The sequence below is a fragment of the Phalacrocorax carbo genome, chromosome 3 (genome assembly GCF_963921805.1).
Source record: "Phalacrocorax carbo chromosome 3, bPhaCar2.1, whole genome shotgun sequence".
In the NCBI taxonomy this organism is placed as follows: Eukaryota; Metazoa; Chordata; class Aves; order Suliformes; family Phalacrocoracidae; genus Phalacrocorax; species Phalacrocorax carbo.
In genome coordinates this window covers 121565335-121589619 of record NC_087515.1, presented here as the reverse complement: position 1 = coordinate 121589619, position 24285 = coordinate 121565335, and the positions used below count along the sequence as shown (strand labels likewise).

Below are 24285 nucleotides of genomic sequence, written 5' to 3'. Positions count from 1 at the left end.
TAGTCTATCTAATATGACCTACCAAGTCTGAAAATAGATTTTTTTTTTTAAATAAATTTGATATGCACAATAAATATTTTCAGTAAATCTGGCAAAACTGTCTGAAGTAGGTGAGAAGTTCAAATGAGAGAAAGCCGTGCCAAAATGAAGGGAAACTACCTCATTAGTGAATAGAAGTAAAACATACCAAGTGGTTATAAAAGCAATGTTTATGGATTGTCATGCTCATTCATTATAGAGGGCACTGTGTAATTAGCAGGCATGTAAGAATAGTATTCATTATAAATATTTATGTGTGATTTTGCTTTATGAATAATAGAAGGTTATGAATTTCTGTCATCAGCTGCTCTGTTTCACTGACTCTAAAGCTTCACCGTAAGCAAAATGAGGGACTAGGCTTACCTGTCCAATTGGGCATCCAGGGAACAGTCTCCCAAAAGACGATCCAGGGGGCATCTCAGCCCCAGCTCAGTTCCAGGTGACTGGGAAGTGCTTGTACCTCCTTATTGCCGATACAAGGCATCGAGGATGAACGCATGTCCACCTTTGGGATCCTCATATGGACAGACATCTGATGCTAGCAGATGTTTGATAAGATGATTGTAGGCATGGTGTGTGCCTCTTTTTGTTTTTGGTTTTGTTTGTTTTTTTTATCGGAAAGCTTTATTTTGCTGGTGTTATAGTGTTGCAGCATAGCTCTTCTGTATTACTGTTGACAGCATTTTCATCATCATGTTATCTAATTCCATGCAAAGGGTGTCTACCCAGCATCGTGCCGGAAAGGCTTTGTTTATCAGCATTCTTTACTTTATTGCCTTGGATAACACCACACACAGTTTTTTACTTGACAAAGTAGGGTATTCCCTTGAACAAGGCAACAAGGCAGACTTGGATGCACCTGGTTTTGTCTGATCTTCAAAGATGGGACACTGTGAAAATGCTGGGAGTTGCAGGTTATAGGTATAACTAAACACTCCATCAGTGCCATTCTGCAGAAGCTGAATGAGTTGGAAAAACTCCATTCAGCCTGCCACTGTCACTAATAGGAAGAGGTAGAGGTGGAATATAGTGGCTTCAGCAACTTTAGAAGCTGCTTTTGATTGTGAGTTTCAGACGGATTTTTATGCTCACAGTTATTCATTTGCATACCTTTTAAAGTTACTCAGACATCCATCCCATGCTTCACAGCCCTTGTAAACACTTGTGAAAGATGAGATGTTCTCCTATGGTTTCCTATAATGCTGTTCTGCAGTGGTGGACAGATGAATTATGTCGTCTGAGTGCCGGTGATACCAAGAGAACAGGATCTTGAATTCAAGGTTTTCCTTTTAGATATTTCAAAGTAAAATTCCATATGTTAGTGTTGAAAATATTTATAGCAAGCTAGCAGAGGTTAAACTTTGTGGAAGTCATTTCATCTTACCAGAAGATGCTATGTATCTTCCAATGCCTTTTTGCTAAACCAAGTAACTGAGAGTTCTTTCTTTATCTCTTTCTCTATTTTTTTCTGTTTTTTTTTTTCAAAATTGTATTACAGTTCAAATTCTTCCTCTAGTGCTTCACTAGCTGGGAATTCACCAAAGATTGCATCCTCAGACTGGGCAGTTCCTCAGGCCTCCAGATTAAAATACAGACAGAAATTTAACAGTCTTGATAAAAGTATGAGCGGATATTTATCAGGTGAGTATGGCATTTGATATGGAGGGGGAAAACCAGCAGTGTTTTCTGCCTCTGGAACATCACATGCTGAGGGATGGAATCCCAGCTTGGGAGCTGACTTCCATATATAATAAAAGCTGAAATTGTTGACACTCAGACCTATGCAGGAGAGAGTGGGTTTCAGCTACTGGTTCCAGTCAGCCAAGAAGTGGAAATGGGTATCATTTTACTGGCTTGGGCTCTGTGTTAGACCTGGAGGGGCCTAAGGAAGCAGCAGTCTCCCCAGGTAGACTGGGGAAGCTACAGCAGCAGCTATGGGGAAGAGAAGAGTGGCAGTGGTGGGATCTAACCAGAAGAGCCTGAGAACCATAAGGCTGGGGAGGTTAGCTCCATGAAGTCAGCAGTCATTTTTCAAGTGTCACTATTTGGTCTAAGACCCTTTCTTACAACTTTGTAAGATAGGGGACATCTCACGATCATCTTTGTGCCATGTGCTCCTATGTATATTTATTAATAATTGCTTAGATATTTGGACTTCATATTTTTAAAGAAAGCAGTTTGGGAAAGACACTGCAGTCCTGCAGCCACTGATTGAAATTTTTCAAAAGTAATTAAAGGAGTCAATCTTTTTTTACTTTCAGTGACATTGCGCTGTGCCATGGCATTATGGTGGCTTCAAAAGACTTCACACAAAGTTTAATACAAGAGTAGGGTTTTATGAAGGTACTTCTAAAACTGGATTGCTCACTGTACTGCAGCAAGTAGAGCTGGCCGAGCAGTTAGTAGATGTAAAGTCAGTATGGGTCTCTGTAGCTTACCACATTTCCCATTTTGAATAAGCACTTACCATGCCTCTGCCTCAGTTTCCTAGCCTACAAAAAAGGAGGACAATTCTCTCTTTCAAGAAAGGGACTCAATGCTTTATATCCTCTTCAGCTGATTTTGGGCTGAAGGTTTCATTGACCTGCATAGAAAGGTATACGGTTCTTTGCTGTCAAAGGAAAGCTGACAGCTTTCCAGCATGCTAGCTCAAGCTTTAGGTAGACAGTCAGCTGTGCTTTTGTAACAGCTGTGGGGATTACCATAAATACCCATTTTTCATGTCAGTGTTTCTGTTAGGTGCTCTGAGTGAAAGGTGCACAAAGAATATTTACCTCTTTATTGTGTTCAGGTTGTAATGCCTTTTGTTAAGCCTGGAAGTAATGCCAAATGTCAGCCACTGATGAAAATGGATTAGACTAATATTAAAAATAAACATGGCCCAATTCATGACCCATTTTTTGCTACACGTGGATCTTTGTTCAAAGTATTACTTTTTAATAGAATATTTTACACTTTCACTAAGGATTTCAAGCAAGGAACGTCCTCCTGCAATCAAACCTCTCACAGACTCAGTTGGCTACTATTTGGTAAGTCTAGATTATTAATTCAATGTGATTATGATGTTAAGAGAGGAAATGTACTTCATTTAATAAGACGTGGTGATGGGACACCATAGGCCTAAAATCATAAACTGAAACTAAGCTGCTACTTAAGCTGGTTTGTTCATCAGTACATTTTCAAAAGACACCTTGACATAATATAATTTGTTCACTCTGTGTTTGTTAAACTCCATATAATAGTTCAGATATTAATTTCAGTCTCTGATTCAGTGATACACAATTGTAGCTGAGATGAGTGTTTGCTCATTTTAAAAGTAGGATTCTGAAATCAAGCTTGTTAGTTATAAAATATGGAGAAGGATTAATAATGGAGTAACCCTTCAGGTTTTTTAAATTTTACTACTGTTCCCCTAAAGGTACCTGCATGTTACACATTTATTAAGATTTGTCTTTACTGTGGTGATAAAAACGGTTACAGTTCTCTGAAGGCTTCAATAATCTGCCTTTACCCTGCTAGATGTGGTAGTATGAATTATACCTTCTGATGTAACTCAGATGTTATACCTAAAATTTCCTGGCCCAGCAGAATTCACAACAGCTTGGTGCTGTGCATCTCTTTCTGAGTTCCCTTTCTCCCCCTTTATACAAGGGCAGTCATTTGTCCCTAGCAGCAGCAAGCTGAAATTTATTCGTTCGGCTTATTTGGTTGCACGCTGTGAAGGTCAGGTTGTATTCCTCCACTCTGGAATATGGGGAAATAAAGTGGCATATAGTGACTCTTCCTCGTGGGTGCCTAGCCTGAAGATGTCAGTAGCCAATGCGAGGAGGTCTGTGTACCCGTGTAGAGGATTAACAGCCCAAGTTATCTGGGTGATTAAAATTACCAATATTTCTACCAGGGAACCAAACTGATGGTAATTACAGTTATAATGGTACTGTTATGTGTGAATAGTGCTGGTCTGTGAACATAATAAAAACTTATTTCATCATCTCCTGCTTTTGTTTTTCACTGTGGTGTGTGTAGCGGTGATGGCTTTTTGTTTGTTTTGTTGTTTCCTTTTATTTTAACTGGTGTTTTTTTTAACAATCAGTTATTTTATTAAGCATTTCACTTAAGTGCAGTCTAAGGACATATTCCTGCAATTCTGTCTACATAGATAGTTCTTTTAAAAGGTTCCTGCTTCTTGCCTGCATCTCTGGAAACATTTCACTGGTTTCCCACCCACTCCCCCTGGGTTGTGTGGGAAGCATTTAGTAGGCTAATGATCATAGATTCAGAGTAGTTTGGGTTGGAAGGGACCTTTAGAGGCCATCCAGACCAAACCCCCTGCAGTGAGCAGGGACATCTTCAACTCAGTCAGGTTGCTCAGAGCCCTGTCCAGCCTGACCTTGAATGGTTCCAGGGATGGGGCATCGACCACCTCTCTGGGCAACCTGGGCCACAGTTTCACCTCCCTCATAGTAAACTATTTTTTTCCTTATATCCAGTTTAAATCTGCCCTCTTTCAGTTTAAAGCTATTACCTCGTGTCCTGTCACTACAGGCCCTACTAAAAGTTTTGTCCCCATCTTTCTTATAAGCCCCCTTTAAGTACTGGAAGGCCACAATAAGGTCTCCCCGCAGCCTTCCCTTCTCCAGGCTGAACAACCCCAACCCTCTCAGCCTGTCCTCGTAGGAGAGGTGCTCCAGCCCTCGGATCATTTTTGTGTCCCTCCTCTGGCCCTGCTCCAACAGGTCCGTGTCCTTCCTGTGCTGGTGACCCCAGAGCTGGATGCAGCACTGCAGGGGGGTCTCCCCAGAGCGGAGCAGAGGGGCAGAGCCCCCTCCCTCGCCCGGCTGCCCACGCTGCTGGGGATGCAGCCCAGGGCACGGTTGGCTTCTGGGCTGTAAGCGCACATTGTTGGCTCATGTCCAGCTTTTCATCCCCCAGTACCCCCAAGTCCTTCTCTGCAGGACTGCTTTCCATTCCTTTATCCCCCAGCCTGTATTGATATTGGGGGTTGCCCCGACCCAGGTGCAGGACACTACACTTGGCTTTATTGAACCTCACAAGGTTCACATCGACCCGCTTCTTGAGCTTGTCCAGGTCCCTCTGGACGGCATCCTTCCCTCATGCACGTACCACTCGGATTGGTGTCATGTGCAAACTTGCTAAGGACACACTCAATCTCATTGTCTGTGTCATTGGTTAAGATATTAAACAGTACCAGTCCCAGTACAGACCCCTGATGGACACCACTTGTCACCAGTCTCCATTTGGACATCGAGCCACTGACCACTACCCTCTGGATGTGACCATCCAGCCAGTTCCTTATCCACCAGACACCGAACAGCACACCCACCAAATCTCTCCAGTTTAGAGAGAAGGATGCTGTGGGGGAAAGTGTGAAAGGCCTTACAGAAATCCAGAGAGATGACATCCATAGCTCTTCCCTTGTCCACCAATGTAGTCACTCCATCATAGAAGGGCACTAGGTTGGTCAGGCAGGACTTGCCCTTGGTGAAGCCATGCTGGCTGTCTTAAATCACCTCCCTGTCCTCCATGTGCCTTAGGATAGCTTCTAGGAGTATCTGTTCCATGATGTTCCAGGCACAGGGGTGAGGCTGACAAGTGGTTGAAGTCCCCCAGCAGGACGGGAGCCTGCAGGGCTCCCCTTGATCAGGCGGTCTGTAGCAACACCAACCACAAGGTTCCCTTGACGATGGATTGTGTGGTTTGCCCTCTCCTTAGAGGGGTGGGTGATCCTTTTCCTACCCATTGCAAGGTACTCTGGGGCAGCTCATGTCTTCCCTGCACTGTTAAGGAGACACAAGGGGAAAAAAAGAATTCTACACAAAGGTTCCTGTTGTAGAAGTTGATGTAATTTTATATAATGTTTTCTTTTGATCAAAAAAAAAAAAAAATACTGAAAAAGGGCATTATGAGCTGGTTAAGAGCAGTCCTGGATTCTCTTCCCACCTCTTTTCTTGGTGATGCGATAAATCAAGAGATGTCTCTTATCCTTTCCTATCATTTTTGCTGTATTTTACAAAAACATCTGAATAGCAGTACATTATTAAACAAAATAGTATCTCCTTTCATCAATTATTCACGTTACTGTAATTACTTTTACCAGCATATTTCACATGAATTCTCTATTTAAAAAATTACTTTCACAGTACATTGTTTCAGCTATCATTTGTGAGCGATTGTGCTGTTTGGTTCTAATTGTTACTGCTGTTAAAACTGCAGGTCACTAGCTGATATTGATGGAGATGGACAGCTGAAAGCTGACGAGTTTGTGTTAGCTATGCACCTGACTGATATGGCCAAAGCTGGACAACCTCTGCCACTAACTCTGCCTCTTGAACTGGTACCACCTTCTTTCAGGTATATCACTGAGGGCAGTGAAACGTAATGTATTTTCAGCAGAAGTTTTTTTTACAAAGAAAATAGCTGTTATTTCTCTAACAATGGTGGGGTTTTTTTCCCTCCAGGAGTGGAAAATATACTGAAAATATAAATGGAACTCTGCCATCTTACCAGCCTGTACAAGAGGAGGAGCCACAGAAAAAACAGCCAGGTAAAATAGGGTTCGCATTCTTCATGTGTAGGACCATCTTTGAAGGGCACTGAAACCTTCAGAAAGTGGAAGACATAATCAAATCCCTGGGGAGCTTCATTTCAGGAGCTAGATCCCGTTTAACTTGGATGGCAGGAAGGTTAAGTGGATGTAGTCAGCATATTACATCTAATAGAATTGAGAAGGCAGAGATGGGCTATTTTTAGCTGTGGGAAAGGAAAAGTGTGCTGATTAATAATGTATTTTGGAAGAGAAATCCTTCATGGAGAAATACTGCCATGATACTGCAAACTTTTTTTCAGCTGAAATTTCCTGGCATTACTTATTTCTGGACATTTTGGAAACAAGGGGTTCATTCCAATGTAGTTTAATTCTCTGAAAACTAGATGCAATTTGCACGTAACATAGATTCTAGCATTGACTCCCTGATCCTACCAGCAAAGGTCTCTTACACGTACACGCACACTGTGAGATGTGGCTTGCCTCTCTTTTTGGAAGGGAGCTTAAACCATTCCTTTGTATCTCTTATTATCCTATATTGCAGTAATTGTGCTTGATCCTGTTTTGGGTTTTGCTGGTTTTAACTCCAGGAGCTCTTGCAGGGAACACCCTTAAAAACTAAGCTTTTTCTCTGTGTGTTAATGTTCCTTGCACAGTGGAAAACCTTTTTAACAGAAGATAGTCTTCTAGCTTATAAAAGCTGTTCTTTTAAGTTGTCTCTAAAATTCAAGTCATTTTTGTGGTCATTTTTAAATTACAACTTTTTTTTTTGCAATTGGAATAGACTTAGGAAAATTTGAAGGTATTTTGGAAGGGAAAAATAATACTTTAACAAATGCAAGATGCTTATATCATCCATGACCCAACAACCTGAGCTTGCCAAAAAGAAAATATCTATCTTTAGTGGCATAACTGAGGTGCTTTTTTGAGAGCAGTGTTTTGCACAGGACAGAAATAACCACCTTTCCTTTTTTTAGTGACATTTGAGGACAAAAGGAAAGCAAACTACGAGAGAGGAAATATGGAGCTGGAGAAACGCCGTCAGGTCCTGTTGGAGCAGCAGCAGAGAGAGGCCGAACGTAAGGCTCAGAAAGAAAGAGAAGAACAAGAGCGAAGAGAGAGGGAGCGTCAGGAACAGGAACGGAAAAAACAACTCGAACTGGAAAAGCAGCTGGAGAGACAACGGGAGTTGGAAAGACAAAGGGAAGAAGAACGGAGAAAAGAAATAGAAAGGCGGGAGGTTGTTTTCTTTAAATTATTTTTTTAATGCTTTAAGGAATATGTACATGCATAAATTATCCACTTGACAAAGCATTCAGGGTTTGAACACTGGCTTTGCTTCTGTCTCCTCACATGGCCATTGGCAGATTTTCCTGGAGAGAGAACATTGTTCCTGCCTGAAAACATTGTGTCAGTTATAAATGAATCAAGTGTTGGTATAGGCTAAAGATTTTCAGGTACTTCATAGGACAGGTGAGATTTTCTTGGACTTATTTCTTGGATCTGTGCACAAATCTGTATACCAAACAAGACTGTACTGAAGTCATAACTGATAATATTTTGAACTTGAGACAAATTGATTCTGTTGGTGTCTCAGTGCATGCGTAGGACTTGCATATTTTATGTAGTTCTGTGAAATGCCTAAAGGAGGTTATGAGTAATATCTGTCAATGTCCTCTTTTATGGGCAATATTCTAAGCTAAACAGACTTTCTCCTTGAACTATGTAGCTTTTATTCATCCAGAGTTAGGAGCTCGTTTATAGGATGCTTCCTCCACTCCTTGATACTGAAGTGTATAAGGACACTTTACAAAAGACAGTATGTTGAGTTGCTGTTATGCTATTTAGAAATAGAGTGCATTGTATTCAATCATGGTCTCAGAGTTCTGCCTCTCCATTGTAATTTAAGGTAATGTCACTTTCCTGCAGGCAGCAAAGCAAGAACTTGAGCGTCAGCGACGATTGGAATGGGAGAGAATTCGTCGCCAAGAACTTCTTAATCAACGTAACAGGGAACAAGAAGAAATTGTCAAGTTGACCTCTAAAAAGAAGAGCCTTAATCTCGAATTGGAAGCCCTGGTAAGACAGAAATTTCACTACACGTCTTGAAATGCAGTATTTTAAAGTATGCAAATCTTAGAATCTACATTAATAGCCTACTAGGAGTTTCACTCTAGTTTGAATGAGCAATCTAAAGCAGATATTTTTGGGTTGTTTTAAAGAATTTATCATGAGCTAAACTGCCCACGGGTTTAGTGCAGAAGTGTTTTTTTGCTGTATATGGTATAATTTGTCTTTGATTTCTTTCTAGACGGACAAACATCAGCAAATCTCAGGCAGATTGCAAGATACTCGAAGCAAAAAGCAAATTCGAAAAACTGAGCTGGAGGCTTTAGATAAGAAATATGACCAAGGAATCATGGAAGTTAAGCAACTACAACAACAGCTTCAGGTGTGTAACCTTCTGTTAAGCTTGTGGTTTTCCTTTACTTCCTATTCTGTGTTTCCATAATGCTGTTGATAATACATCCCCATAGGGAGGAATAGCGAATCAGTTTGATTATAGTGGGGAGAGGAAATCAGCAAGGCTGTCAACATAGCAGAGGTTTTTAGTTCTATTTGTGGTGTTAAAGAAATTATTACATGTACTACAACAAGCTGATAGTTGAATGAGCACAGTTGTCAAAGCCTCAGCTGTTGTTTTGTGAAGCAATAACAGTGACTTCCCTTCAACTGTGAACTCTTTCATGGCTCCAGGCTCAAGTTTTTATGAGGAATGTTTTCCTGTATGCAGAGCAAGTTGGTCTTTGGGCTGAATTATCTTGCTGCCTTTTTTCTTTTTTCCTTCTTTCTTTGAGTAGCAAGGCATGAATTATTTCAAATCAGTTGACTACCATAAATCGTTCTCGACTATAAATCATCTTCTGCTGTGTTTTTATGTAATGCTCCTGCACATCAGGGAAACTTCATGTTCCCGTGTGTCAGAAAAAGTTACTGTTTTATATTAGGCTTGGGGCAGTCAACTTAAATTCTGTCATGATAATATTTACATTTTTAGTGTATCTGTTAATTTTTTTTCCAGCTGTGTTAGTTTTTTGGGTCAAAAAGCATTCAATTTTAATAGTATTTATATTGAGAGTGTAGGAGTAATTTTTTCCTCTACCCAGTAATGATAACTTGCATCCACATTTCATTAACATGAGCTGAATTATGTTTGAAAATTCACCCATTTTATTTACTGATTTATAAACAATACTAAAAATCTGTTATGTTCTCTTTGATATCTACAGGAGTATCAGAATAAACTAATCTACTTAGTTCCTGAAAAACAATTGTTAAGTGAAAGAATTAAAAATGCTCAACTTGAAAACACTCAGAGTAAGTACCTGCCAATGAATTATCTTCTGTGTGCTTTGCTGGCTTTTTTTATCAGTTGTAAAAAAGGCTGAAGGGTACAGAGGTGTTAATCACACCTCCATTTTATATCTTTTCAGTTGATGCCACCTTAGCATTGTTTCATCTGCATTTCATTATTTCCTTCATGTTCTAAATAAGGGGCAAACACACATTTTTGCAAGAAAGCACAAATTTTGCTTGAAATTTTATTTATGTAGATTATACAGCCCACAGGTCTTTTTTTGGTAGCATATACTCAACGGAGTTCACTTATGTAAAATTTAGACTGGTCTTTACATCAGATCACACCACAAGTCCCTATCTAGAGAAGTTTGCTATGAATTGGTCTGATATTAAAAAAAAACAACTTGCAGATTATTCTGTATTACATGTAATGCCTGTGTGTCTCAGTTAGGTGTTGGGTCCACTTTGTGCTGTATATAAATAGAAAGGTAAATCAAGGAATTTTTGTGAGGAAAAGAGGTTGGGACTGTGTGTATATTAGGAAAATAATAATTAGTGGAAAGATAAATCCTTGTAAAATTCCTTGTCTTTCCTTATGCAGGTACAGGAATCGGTTCACTGCACAAAAAGTCCCTAGAAAAGGAAGAATTATGCCAAAGACTTAAGGAACAACTAGATGCCCTTGAGAAGGAAACTGCTTCTAAACTTGCCGAAATGGATGCATTTAACAGTCAGCTTAAGGTACATCTATTCTCTAAATACTTAGTCTGACACTGGTAAGCAGTACCTTTATTTCTTCATCCAGTCCTAAAGATTGATGTCACTTCTACCAGGCTCATAAAGCTTTTCCCGACTTCCGACATCAAATAAGAGGTAGCAAAATTCTTGGAGTGGAGTAAATAGTGCAATAAAGATGCATTTAAAACTATTGCTAATGTACTAAAATATGAACCTTTTGCTAACCATTGCTTTGCATGAATCAACTGTTGCTCACTCTCAACTTCTAGAATTTGTTTTGATTTAGAATTGAAGTTCTTCAGGCCCTTGCAAATTCTGTTCCTACAGAACTGAGGTTATATTGGCTACTATTTTTAAATTGTGGACTGAACATTTAACTTCTATTGAAAGAAATACAGGGTTTTGTAGTACATTGTACAAGATCTGGTAGCAGACTTAGGTATTGTCCTAAAAGTAAGCATAGGCTGCTTGTTTGTGTAGAAGTTAGGAAATATTGACCACTGGCCCTTAAAGCATTTTTATTTCAGAGGCAACTCTTGACTTTCCTTAAAATGCATGCAACACTCAGGCAGGGTGGCACGCATCCACTTAACTTCATTTACCAGCTTACTCCTAGTGCACTGATGTGAACTTATGGATCCGTGCTGGGCCAGTGTGAGGGCTCTGCACTCTCCAGTAAAAAGAACACAAGAAAAAAATTGTAAACATTTAAGGAGTTTATTTTCTTTTTAAAAAATGGCTACATATAACATGCATTTTCAGTTACCTGCTTATTGCATGGCTTGCTGTGTTCAGTGGCCGAATCCACCATTTAGTCTTCCCTAAAATATGTTTTTCATACTACAGTGCAAAGATTAATTGGCTTTTTATCTGCCTTATCTTACAGTGTGAGAATATGGATGATTCTGTTCTTCAGTGCCTTTTGTCTCTGCTAAGCTGTCTCAACAACCTCTTCCTCTTACTTAAGGTTATTTTCTAATCTTTGGCTCTTTTGGTTTTTAATTATTTCGCAGTTTTTCTCTGCTTACCCTTTCTGTTTGGAGGTACAACTTCTATTAAATAAATTTTCCTGAAATAAAATGGATAGGCTCTTTTTGTTTCTGCTAGCTTTTACATCCTCTTAAAGACTGACAATTTTCTAACCTGCTCAGAAAGCCAAACTGCAAAATACTGATAGGCATTTTATTTCTTAACAAACTGTGTTCACTAAATTGTTTTACCCAGATACTTTTATTTTGAGTTAAAGTAACATCAGCCAAAAAATACTGTCTTAGATGGAGACAGTGTCTCCTCCCACCTTTCTGTCTGTTGCCCTCTACCTGTCTCGCTATGCTTGTATCCATATGTCTGAAGCTGTGAGTCAGGTTAACGAATTCTCGTTCAAGTATGAGAGTCTAGAAATAGCATCAATGCCCAGACTATAACATATGACACGGCAAATGCAATGCTTTTAAGCCTCCAGATTAACCCAGTACTGAAACCTACTTGCTGTTTTCCTCAACACTGCTTTTGTCTGCTGGGGTCAGAAATCTAACTTTAATTTTTTAATTTATTTTGCTTTATTTTATTTCCTCCCTCCTCCTAAATTATTCTCAGAATTACTTAACTGACCTTTCTATTTTGCTTAAGGGTTATTCTGTCCTTAAATCAAAGAGACAAGGGTTTTTATAATGCAATTTTGTTTCCATAGTGATCCTCAATTTCTGTGTAAAATGAGAAGAAAAAGTATATTCTCAGCTGAATATGTTTGGGGAAAAACAGTTAATTGTTTGGTTTAGTTTGTTGCTACAGAGGCTTTCACTGACACAGAGATCTTGTTATCTTGCCCTTTCCATATAAATTGCACAGTATCTCTTAGACAACATGATTATTGGTAGAGGTGCATATTGTAGTGGGAATAGATCGTTCTTAATTGCTTTATTTGCGTTTAAGAGATCAGATACGAGAAGTCAGGGTATACCCGCTGCATTGCTCAGTCTGTATCAATAGGTTTCCTAAGAAAAAATAATGTAGTATCTATATGGTGAAGTACAATCTAAAGTAAATCTATTGTTGTGGGTTTTTTTCTTTTGTCCATTTAATTATCCCAAAGATTCATGCTGATTTGCTGCTGTGAAAAAATTTGTTGTCAGAGGGACGTGGAGCAGGAATTGAAGGATGTGTTCAGAGTAGTGTGAAGTGTACAAATATAGGAAAACTCTGGTCTGAGTTAGTGCCTTTAGGCTATGGCTTCCCACAGTGGTCAGCTTGCTGCATATTTTTATAAAGTTTGTCTCATTTAAGTAAGGGACTGATCATTCGGACAGCACTGCAAAGGCGAACGCCCTGCTGAAGGGAGGCATTCTCAGGTTTATGGTATGGTGTTGGCTTTCAGTTGAAGTCTGCCTCCTCAGCAAACATGTCTTGTAGTTATTTAAAATATGCTTTATTGCCTTCTGTGTCCTTAGATAATGTTGTGTTTGAACACTCAGTTTTATATCTTCCCTTCTCCTCGGTCGTATTTGCCATTTCCAGCAGGTGTATGACTGGAAGGGCTCTTTGAAAGCCGAAGTTATGTCAAAGGCTTTGCAAATGTGCCAGCTACTTTCATACTTCTGTTTATTTGGCTTTCTTTACAGTGACGTCCAAGGACTGTTAATAACCTAATATTACTTTGTTCATTTGTATTAAAACTTGGTTCACAAAGCATTAAAATGCCTGGATGCTTTTCTCGAAAGATTGGCTTTATTCCTTTTGATGTACTTTGTTGTCTTTCCTCATTAGGACCTGAGAGAGAGTTACAGTACACAGCAGTTAGCCTTGGAGCAGCTCCACAGGATCAAACAGGACAAAGTAAGAGAGGTAGAAAAAAGAAGAGCTGAACTTGCACAGAAAAAGCGACTGGAAGACGAGGCTGCAAGGTACCATGTCTGAATGTATCAGCGTTACAGTTTTTAAAGCAAAAGAATGTGGTGTGTACGCTGAGGTCGCTTAAAGACACTGACTGTAATAAGCGGGAGGTCTAATCAGCAACGTCCTACTGAGTTGCCTTGGAGAAAGCATTTTATATGGAGTACCACATACTGATATAAGATGGTTTGAACTTCCTCTTTCCGATCTGGTTCTATCTATTTAAAAAAACAAAACAAACAAACCAACTTATAATTCAGATAAACCAATTTGTCACTTTTGCTAATAAGAATTTTTGCTCCTTTAATAGATAATTCTCACACACTTAAAATTCCTTATATTTTCTGCCTTGTTTCGCTGGCCTTCAAAAGATCCGAGGGATTTCCTTAAAAGTACTTCTGACTGAGTAGGTTTTAGTTTTTTGTCATGTATATCCAGACAGTTGTGTGATCGATGCTTACGACAATAGGAAGAAGGGCTTTGACTCTTTAATTCCTATGTTAATCTTGGAAGCTGGATGAGTGAGCAGTCTTTGAGTTTTAAATTTGATTCCTTTTTTTAGGAGGACAATGAGAAAATTCAAATATATGTCTGAGAGGATCATCTCTTCACTATATGGTCCTGGTTTTGCTCAGCCCAGCCTTGTACCAAGCAACTCAAACTTTCACTGTTCTCAGCTCTTGGTTACTCATGGCCTTGGTCACAACTACTTTTGTTTTCTTTTGCTTCACTGATTAAGAAACCATAGTTTCTAGGGTTTGATTCTGGCTGTTTTTCCTCTCTCCACACATTCTGCTATCAGCTGCCTATTTTGTGCTTAGCAGCCCTGGATTGAAATAGTGCCAGAGAGTGCTGGGCACTCTCGGTGGGCAGTCCTCAGCTCTGGAGTCACTTTGGTATACCAGTTTTGATTTCTTATTCAGAGAATTGCTGTGTTTTATCTTTTTAATTTGAGAGAGACTTTCTTTCTCAATGATTCATATTTGCTTTGACTGTTATTAATGAAGCAGAGCTGGTGACCTTGTAGTACGTGTGATTCATGGTCTTAACTCATTTTTTTATAGCAGTGTGATGGAGTTGCATAAGATTTGTGATAGTCCCTTTAAGAGAACCGTATGCCACATGTATAATGGCGTCCTGTTAATTTTTCTGTTAAACATAGCAATCTGAAAGAGGAACGATATTACTGCACAGCTCTTGCTAGATCCTGTCATGTGCTTGAAAACACAATAAAATAACCATCAGATGAGTGGACCTCCCACAATGATTCGATGAAGCAGTCTCCCCTAGGCATGGTCCCTCCTCAACAACCTCTCCAGAACGTAGCCCAAGGGTTAGATCTGCTCTGTTCAGAAGAAAGGTCTTGACAGCTAAAGTACAATGATTTTTAAGGGTGTTATATTGGGTAATAACTTCTTTGGAGAGATGGGGCACAGGATAAAATCTGAATAATTTCAGAGAATACAGTCAGATTTCCAGATTCTGTCCACTGAAGAGCAAGAGCGTCGCAGCAGTGGGGATAAGCGTTTTGAATAGATTACAGCTGCTGAAGGCAAAAAATTAAAGCAGCAAAGATCAGTATGGAAAGACTATTTTTATGTATGTACCAGAGTTTGGAATCTGTTTGGAAATGTTAGTTTCCAATCGTGAGATTTGGATACTACCTTGGTGAGCAGCTTAAAACCACCTCTATTCAATTAACGGGTCACTTCTTGCTCATCAGGATGTAGGTGAGCAGAAATGCGCGTGGAGACACTGCACCAGTAACCATGTGACGGTGCTTCTATACCAAGAGTTTTAATGCACTTGTTATTTATATGTGAAATACACTGACACTGGTGTTAAGATAAAGCATGGTCTCCTGTGGAAGAACTCATTGCCCAGAGAGAAAAGTAGTCGGTATCATAGACTCAATTTTACTTAAAAGTGCAGTCGATTACTCTGTGAACACGATCTCATTCATTTTTACCTGAATGTTCTCCCATTTATCTCTTATTCTTTTCTTTCAGAAAAGCAAAACGGGAGAAGGAGAACCGATGGCAGGAAAACATCCGAAGGGAAGAGGAAGAGAAAAAGAAGCGATTGGAGGAAGAACGAATGCAAGAAAAAGTTCAAGAAAAGCTGAAAGCTGAAGAAGCAGCTGCTCTGATGAGAGAAAGGGAAAATAAACAACAGCTTCATGCAGAGGAGGAGAAAAATAGGCAAGCCACAGTCTTGAGGGAAACAGAACAACAAAGGCAGAGGCAACTAGAAGAAGATAAAAGAAAGCAAGAACAAATTGCAAAAGAAGCTGAGGTGCGGCGTAAGCAGAATGAAGAAATAAAGAAGTTAAAAGAAGTGACCAACACTCAAGAGGTGGAGAAACGCACTTCTAAATTAAATATAAATGAGAAGTTTGCAGATCTGTTGAAACCAACAGAGGGTAAAAGTCTTAAGCCACCCTGGAAAAATGAAGGTACTCTTAGTCTGTTAGATTTTTACTTTAATGGCTCTGATTTTCCTGAGCGTTAGTGCATTCTTTAAATGTGTCATTGTTGGTGTGCCACTGTGGCAGGCTTGTTGTCTAAAAGAAAAATAAACAGCAATGTTTCATGTCTTTAGTTATAAATCATCCTATTAACTTAGGTTACTTCTATCAGTTTTCAGCACCTATGACACTGATGACGTATATTCCAGTGATCATGGCCAACAAATCACAGATGCTGAAAACAGTAGTATTTTAGCTTTTTCCTTAGGCCTGCACTTTCTGTCGTTAAAGCAGAATGCTAATATGGAGGAGTTTTGTTCAGTGATGAGTGAATGGGCAGGTGATGCTCAGTGAGGTGATTTATTAACATTGAAATCTAGTTTATTTCTGCATTACTGAATGCCTCTTATTAAAAAACAACTGAAATCAGCCTAACCACAGTTGTGGGACGTAGGAAAATACTGGGTGTACAATATTTTCGCTAAAAGCAGTTTTGATTAGTTCTGTCCTTCACTAGTTCTTGTCAGTTTTTATTTAGTCACTTTTATCACCGAGTTCAGCAAGAAAGTAAATTAGAGCAGTGCTGAAAGATACTTGCCCACTGCAGCTATACCTTGTAAAACGTTCACTGCTAGCAACATCAGTCACAGACTTGGAGAACGTAGATGCAAAGGAAATAGAAATCGTGGTATTTTAGGTTTCTGAGTAAAATCTTCACGACTGCTGCCGAGCACTTATTGCTGTAGCAGTGGTATCTTTTCAACTTGGAAAATTATAATTGTGTGAAACAAGACTGTATTATATTGGCTTAGCCAAAGTGGTTTGACGAGGAAAGGTGAGAATATAAATATGTCTTTTTTTTTTTTTTGCTTCAGAAGACAATGCATTTTACTGCCTGTTTTATGTTGACCATGATTAGCATGTTAAACTCTTGCGTTGTATGCATCCTATCAGCCTGTTGTAGCTGGTGATCGCCTTTGATACTTGCATAGTGTCTTTGGGGCAAGTTCCCTTCTTCTGTTCTTACCTGTTGCTTAGAACGGTAGGGCTCCAACTGAGTGCGTGTCTTCCAGCTGTATCAAAATGGTAACTAGCTTTCTTACCTTTTCAGGCAATGCAGTTAGTGCCTCAGAGTCTAGGAATTCAGTTGCCTTGGTAAATTACAGAGCTTTATATCCGTTTGAAGCAAGAAATCACGATGAGATGAGCTTTAATACTGGTGACATAATTCAGGTAAGATGTGCCATTGACATTTAACTTGCAAAAGCCCAACCCCACTTCCCCAGCCTTGAGATACACCAAGGTTTCAGTGTCAAACACATTACTTTGATAAATTTTAAGACTTTCTCAAAACTTAAATTTTATTTGGGGGTGTGGGGGGTGTTTGTTTTGGGATTTTTTGTTTGGTTGGTTGGGTTAGGGGTTGTTTGTGTTGGTTTTAATTGATGAAATTAGAATTAGTTCAGCTAAAATCTTTCTTTGGATCTTGCACATCCTAGAGGTGTTGAGAATATGTTTAGAATAACAATGGTGAACTCTAAACCTAAACTTTCTGAAGTCAGTTAATCAGGAATGAAGCATTTGCTGCAGTTTGTCGTATATACACGGGTTGACCTTTAAGTGTCTACTTGAAATGTGAGCGTAGAAAATAGGTACATGAATGGCTACATAAAATGGCAATTATTAATGCCATTTCAATTCAAACTAAACTAGTTATTTAACAAGTAGCTGTGAAAGGTTCTTCTGAATCAATATAGTTTTCTAATGTATTGTTAGCATAGACTCCTGCCTCTTGCTGGCTGGTGCTTTGTAAATGCTCCCTCAAGCAGATACCTGTAGTAGTTTATGCTGTGTCTGTTCTTTGCAGCACTTTTCTGGTTTTGGCTGAATAAACTATCTGTAATAATACAGCAGGACCATAAGGTTGGAAATGTCTTCTGGCTTCTCAGTTGAAATCTGTGTTATTTCTTGTAATTATATCATATCGTTATATATAGACATTTTTGGAAGCATGTGCATTCAGGCGGACTTGTGAAAACTGATTTGCAGCTGTGGTAATGCAGTTCTAATGTGTCGGTCCATACGGTTCCTCCTCACCTCCTCATTCAGATTGTAAGCGATGGAAGTAGGTGATAAGGGAGAATTTACAATGCAGTGTGGTACAAAATATTAAAATGCTTAAGTATTAGCCCTCAGTTTGACAGTGTTAAATCATTTGCATTTTCATACCAATGAAGCATGGAAGAGGGAACAAGAGAAGTAGGTTTTGTTTTGGCTTCCTTCTTAGATATAATTAACTGCATCAGTTAACTGCTGATAACTTATTTTAGAAGTAGGCTAACAGCCACCACCTCCTCCTCCTTCTCCTCTTATACCCCAAACCTCAACCAAGCTAACTAGCTGATACTCTTTGAGCTGCTAATTTTTACCTAATTTTGACTAATTTGCAGCATAATAGAGACTTCAGTATTGCTATGAATGTTTAAGGATACTCTTGGCTGGGTGCCAATCTCTACTCCCAAGTAACAAGCCGTAGGACAACAGGAAACAGCCTCAAGTTGTGTCGGGGGGGATTGTGTGTGTGTTAGATCGGACGTTAGGAAAATTTCTTCACCAAAAGGGTTGTCAAGCATTGGAACAGGCCGCCCAGGGAAGTGGTTAAATCCCCATCCCTGGAGGTGTTGAGAAGACGTGTAGACGTGGTGCTTAGAGACCATGGGTTAGTGGTGGACTTGGCGGTGTCAGGTTGGCAGTTGGACTTGATGATCTTAAGTCTTTTCCAACCTAAATGATTCTGTGATTCTATTCTATATTTAATCGTTTAGTAAACAATAGAATTTTTGGATGTCAGATGGCACGGTTAATGACGTCTGTAAGCAGAGCTGCAGCAGCTGTTTCCATGTGCTGCTAGGCTCACCAGCCGCTGCCCCTTGGCTGCGCATCCGGCAGGACGCAACACAACGCACCGTGATTTTTGGCAAGCCAGAATGGCTCCAGGTATAGCACGTGGTCCCCAATGTGCACGTCTGGGGCCCGTTTAAAGGAATATAACGTCTCTGAGGCCTGTCTCTACCTGTGTCTAAAAACAGCGCAATTGTATCATCACCCTGTTTCTTGAACTGGGCAAAATCAGCTCAATTTTGAAAGGGAAGAGAATGCAAATGCTGATCCCTGTGTGAGTGCTGCTCACGCTGTTCAATTCCAAGTGCCAGCCGGTGCTGGTGCACCAGATACCCTGTTGGTCTCATGCTGCTAATAGCGTTTTCTTTGCATTTGTCCTCCTCTCCATAGGTTGATGAAAAAACTGTGGGAGAGCCTGGTTGGCTTTATGGGAGTTTTCAAGGACAGTTTGGTTGGTTTCCATGCAATTATGTAGAAAAAATACCAGAAGGAGAAAAATCTTTATCTCCTAAGAAAGCCTTACTTCCTCCTACAGTATCTTTGTCTACTACCTCAGCTGCTTCAGAGTGAGTTTTTGTTATGTTTGTGTTAAAATGGCTTTTTCTAAATTTAGCTAACTCACAATGTGCTCCATAGCTTCTTTCAGTGTTTGTTTTTAAAATATAGATTTTGTTTTAAAATTTAATTTTTTGTTTGTTTTTAAAATATAAATGTAGAAAACTTATTGAATAACCTACCTGAAAGTCGTATCTTGAAGTTTTAAGTATTTGCTAGTCGGCTTCGCATTGTGTAGAATATCTGGTTTTTAAAGGTGTTTTTTTTTTTTTTTTAAAAAAAGTGATCCTGCTTGAGGGACTTTTGAAATAAAAATTGTGATGTGTTAAATATGCCTATATTCAATTTGCAGACCACTTTCACCAAGTAAATCTGCAGAATTATCTGATTACCAAAACATACCTTTTTCTAGCCTGAACGTTAATACAGCGTGGCAGCAGAAATCAGCTTTTACTCGCACTGTGTCCCCTGGATCAGTTTCACCCATTCACGGACAGGTATGGAGAACTTGCTGTATTTTAGATTGATACTAATGAAATGGATTTAAAAACAAAACAAAACCTCAGACAGACAGAAATCCCCAAACCAAACAAAACAGCTTTTCTAATACTGGGTGCACTAGACTAGAGGATAAAGAAACTAGTCTCCAGCAGCGTGCATTGACACAGTCCCACGCATTTCCGTGGACCAGTGTGCGAAAAGACTCGTGCAGTATGTTTCATAATTTTATAACAGTTTTCCCCCATAATTAAACGCAAGATATTTCTAGCAAATAAGAAACAGAGTTGAGAGATTGCTCCTGAGCCAGCAGGTTGTATACAGCCATGTTGATGACCAGACAACAAATTATTCAGCCAACACTTGGGAATGATATTGCTTAGGCTGCAATTAAAAGGTACATCACGGGCTGGTTGGGTTTTTTTAACGCCTGCACCAATTTGGGGTAGTGTGGTCAGTCAACGCCTCCACTTCTCTCTTAACAGGGGCAACCTGTCGAGAACTTAAAAGCACAAGCACTTTGTTCTTGGACTGCAAAAAAAGATAACCACTTGAATTTTTCAAAAAATGATATCATTACTGTCCTGGAGCAGCAGGAGAACTGGTGGTTTGGAGAGGTACATGGAGGAAGGGGTTGGTTTCCAAAATCCTACGTCAAGCTGTTACCTGGGAGTGAAATCAAGAAAGAGGAGTAAGTATGACTTTTTTTGGTTTTGTTTTATTCAACAGCTTACAAGAAAAGGTGGTTTTGGACTGCAAAATTCTTGCAGTGCTTTAAAGTGGAGAATATAAATACTGTTTACAATTCACACCATGCCACTTTAGACTTTTATTCTTTCATTCTGGCAAGCCAAGTAGTGCTGGGCTCACTACTCTGTACACAGACAGTCTTCCAAGGCTGTGATGTGAAAAATCAGCAGTGTTAGATTGTTCATCAAGTGCCAGACTTTGTTTTGGTTCGTTACCGAGTCAGCACTCTCGCAGTGTAGTTGCTTTCTGGCTCTGAAGGTGCCAGTTTCTAATTGACCTACAAAGAATTGGAAGCTCGTAAGGCATGTCTTGCAGAAATAGTGTATTTTTCTTTACTTGAAAAGAGCATTACGCCTATAGTAATCCTGCAGGGTAACTGTTCAGGTAATTTAAAGTCTGGTTTCTGCTGGGATGGGCTGTGCCATTGTATGTGAATTGTTCTTTTCATGTGTCCTAATAAAAGTTCTTAGAAATTCTCTAGAATGAGAGAATGTAGACAAAAGTCTTTAATTTCTGCTTCTTTTGGATAGCATAATTTGTGAATAAATCTTCTTGTCTTTCATCACATTACTTTTTTATGTATTTTTTAAGTGCTGTGCTCTTGGATGCCATTCATATCTTCAATATCAGTAATACCTGTCACTGTTTGACCGTCAGGGAAGTCTTCGCAATTAATTTTGGGGCAATACCAACTTTGAAATAACTAAAATGAGCTTAGTCTCATCGTAATAAAGAGATTTGTTCTTAATCAGCCTTTTTAGTTACTCAAACTTGTTTTTCTTTCTGCAGACCAGAAGCTATTTATGCATCTGTAAACAAAAAGCCTAATACGCACTCTTACGCAGCAGGAGAGGGTAAGACAGCGTGAAATATGCTGCTTAATGGTACAGTCTGTTTCTGCTTAATGGCATGTGAATAAGCTTAAATATGTGAAGTTTCTGAGCAGGCCTTTTAATGTTTGTCCAAAAGATACAGTGCAAATGTTGAGCTACTGTTTTGAGAATTCTAAAATAAGAACTGAAGTAAAGCTTATAACTAATTCAAGTTGAGCATAGGCCTGGGTTTTGGTTCTGGTTTTAATACTTTTGCTCGAGCATTAGTTTATTTCTGAAAACTTAAATATGTCTTAAATCTGTCCATAAGCTGAGTTATCTTCCTGCTGTTCTCTAATCTCTTATGCTGTACTGTAGAGAGATGAGAGGGGATTTTTAGTCTCCTGAGTGTGGATCGTTCTATTTTAATCAGCGGGGAGTAGAGAAAACAAATATTACTGGAGAAGAATTTGTGGGAAGCACTTTCAAGGCCTTTTAATCTAGTGTATCTCCATGCTTCCCCAATTATATTGTAATTCCACTTGTGTTTCTTCATTTTTGCTGTCTTAGTCAGACAAGAATAGTTTTAATCACATTGAGGTGTGGAATATAGACGCTTGCTGTGAAACACAGAGGCAGGGTGGAACACTTAATGCAAGAGATGAGTTTCCAAGCTGTGGTCTACAGGCATCTGCTGGTCTCAGGATGGGACGATCACAGGGTAGTAACTCTCACTGTGCCAAATCCATCTCTCTGTGCAAAGCTGTGTGCCTGTAATTCAGAGTAGTAAGCGTGAGGCCAGACGTGATTACAATCAAGCAAGTAGGTAGGTTGACTCCCATACTGGTGAAAACACGATCATATTGTGAGCACACTGATGAACGCTGATATCAAAGATGGCTTGGCTTGCATCTGACGTACTTCCATCCTCCTGTCTGAAACTGTTGTCTCCTCTTGTGTGCGTGCTGTTTGCACAGAGTACGTTGCGCTCTATTCGTATTCAAGCTCCGAGCCTGGTGACTTGACTTTCACGGAGGGTGAGGAAATCCGAGTGACCCAGAAGGAAGGGGAATGGTGGACCGGGAGCATTGATGGCAGAACTGGAATCTTCCCCTCCAATTATGTCAGACCAAAGGATCAAGAAGTGAGTTCCTATTCTGAGAATTAATGCACGATGCTTTCTCTCAATTTTATTGTGTTACTGGTATGGATATCTAGCTCTCAGTGATTTTAAGCAGAAGATAACGTGCTTGACAATAAAAAAAAAAGCCCAGGTAGCTTGAGTGCTAAGCCAGTGCTCTAGCCACAGTGTCACACTGTCTCCCTCCGTACTGCATGCTATTTTGTTAAATACGGGCTCAAAAGTAAAATCTCGGTGTGCTTTTCTGTCCACATGCTTAAAGTTGGTGTAAACTCTGCTGGTTTTATTGCACATTAAAAGATGATTCTTGTGTCTTTGTAGGCTTCTAGTAATGCTGGCAAAACTGGAACAATAAATAAGAAACCTGGTAAGTGTGTGATAACTTTTTAACATTTGGGACCATTTCTTAAGTGACTTTGAGCATTTAGGTTCATAGCAGTGTTTTAATGATGGCTGACGTGCTTAGCTGCAAGATATGTATCATAGAATTGTAGAATAGTTTGGGTTGGAAGGGACCTTGAGAGGCCATCCACTCCAACCCCGCTGCAGTGAGCAGGGACATCTTCACCTAGATCAGGTTGCTCAGAGCCCCGTCCAGCCTGACCTTGAATGTTCCCAGGGATGGGGCAGCTACCGCCTCTCTGGGCAACCTGGGCCACAGTTTCACCACCCTCACAGTAAAGAATTTTTTCCTTATATCCAGTCTGAATCTGCCCTCCTTTAGTTTAAAACCATCACCCCTTGTCCTGTCACAACAGGCCTTGCTAAAGAGGTCGCCCCCATCCTTCCTATAGTCCCCCTTTAGGTACTGGAAGGCCACAATAAGGTCTCCCCGCAGCCTTCTCTTCTCCAGGCTGAACAACCCCAACTCGCTCAGCCTGTCCTCGTAGGAGAGGTGCTCCAGCCCTCGGACCATTTTTGTGTCCCTCCTCTGGCCCCGCTCCAACAGGTCCGTGTCCTTCCTGTGCTGGTGACCCCAGAGCTGGACGCAGCACTGCAGGGGGGTCTCCCCAGAGCGGAGCAGAGGGGCAGAACCCCCTCCCTCGCCCGGCTGCCCACGCTGCTGGGGATGCAGCCCAGGGCATGGGTGGCCTTCTGGGATGTGAGCGCACATTGCTGGCTCATGTCCATGTACCAGGATATTTCTGTGGATCCAGCTCTTATTGTAATGCAAGTAATAAATGCAATTAATATATTATGTTTTCAGAAATTGCTCAGGTTACTACTGCCTACACTGCATCAGGAACTGAACAGCTTAGTCTTGCTCCCGGACAGCTAATACTTATTCTGAAGAAAAATGCTAGTGGATGGTGGCAAGGAGAGTTGCAGGTAATTATTGAAGAAGAAATAATTGTGACTTCGTGAATGGCAATTGGGTAATCTTAGGTTTCATCTGAGAAAACAACTAAGTATAGCATTCTAAAAGCTGGCTAGGAAGTTATTTTCATCTTGTGTAGAGAAAACTAACTTTTTAATTAAACTTTGGGTTGGTTTTTTTGGCTTGGGGTTTTTTTTGGTCAACGAGCATGTGCATGGAAGGGATGCTGACACTTAATAAATTGGTTAGGAT

The 24285-nt window shown here is 40.0% G+C and overlaps 1 protein-coding gene across 6 annotated transcripts in view; it reads left to right on the top strand.

Annotated features, from left to right (window-relative positions):
• ITSN2 (intersectin 2) overlaps positions 1–24285 on the top strand; it is an 89485-nt gene that overhangs the window by 39475 nt on the left and 25725 nt on the right. For 5 of the 6 annotated variants that reach the window (XM_064448149.1, XM_064448145.1, XM_064448146.1 and 2 more), the window contains exons 8-26: positions 1538–1680; positions 3005–3068; positions 6274–6411; positions 6519–6604; positions 7582–7844; positions 8534–8683; positions 8916–9056; positions 9895–9982; positions 10566–10705; positions 13466–13602; positions 15601–16046; positions 17170–17291; positions 19350–19525; positions 19867–20011; positions 20498–20703; positions 21552–21616; positions 22552–22718; positions 23037–23082; positions 23923–24044. In XM_064448149.1, coding sequence (XP_064304219.1) covers positions 1538–1680; positions 3005–3068; positions 6274–6411; positions 6519–6604; positions 7582–7844; positions 8534–8683; positions 8916–9056; positions 9895–9982; positions 10566–10705; positions 13466–13602; positions 15601–16046; positions 17170–17291; positions 19350–19525; positions 19867–20011; positions 20498–20703; positions 21552–21616; positions 22552–22718; positions 23037–23082; positions 23923–24044 — 2845 coding nt within the window. The remainder of the gene's footprint in view (positions 1–1537; positions 1681–3004; positions 3069–6273; positions 6412–6518; positions 6605–7581; positions 7845–8533; positions 8684–8915; positions 9057–9894; positions 9983–10565; positions 10706–13465; positions 13603–15600; positions 16047–17169; positions 17292–19349; positions 19526–19866; positions 20012–20497; positions 20704–21551; positions 21617–22551; positions 22719–23036; positions 23083–23922; positions 24045–24285) is intronic. The other variant, XM_064448150.1, reaches the window with a different exon arrangement.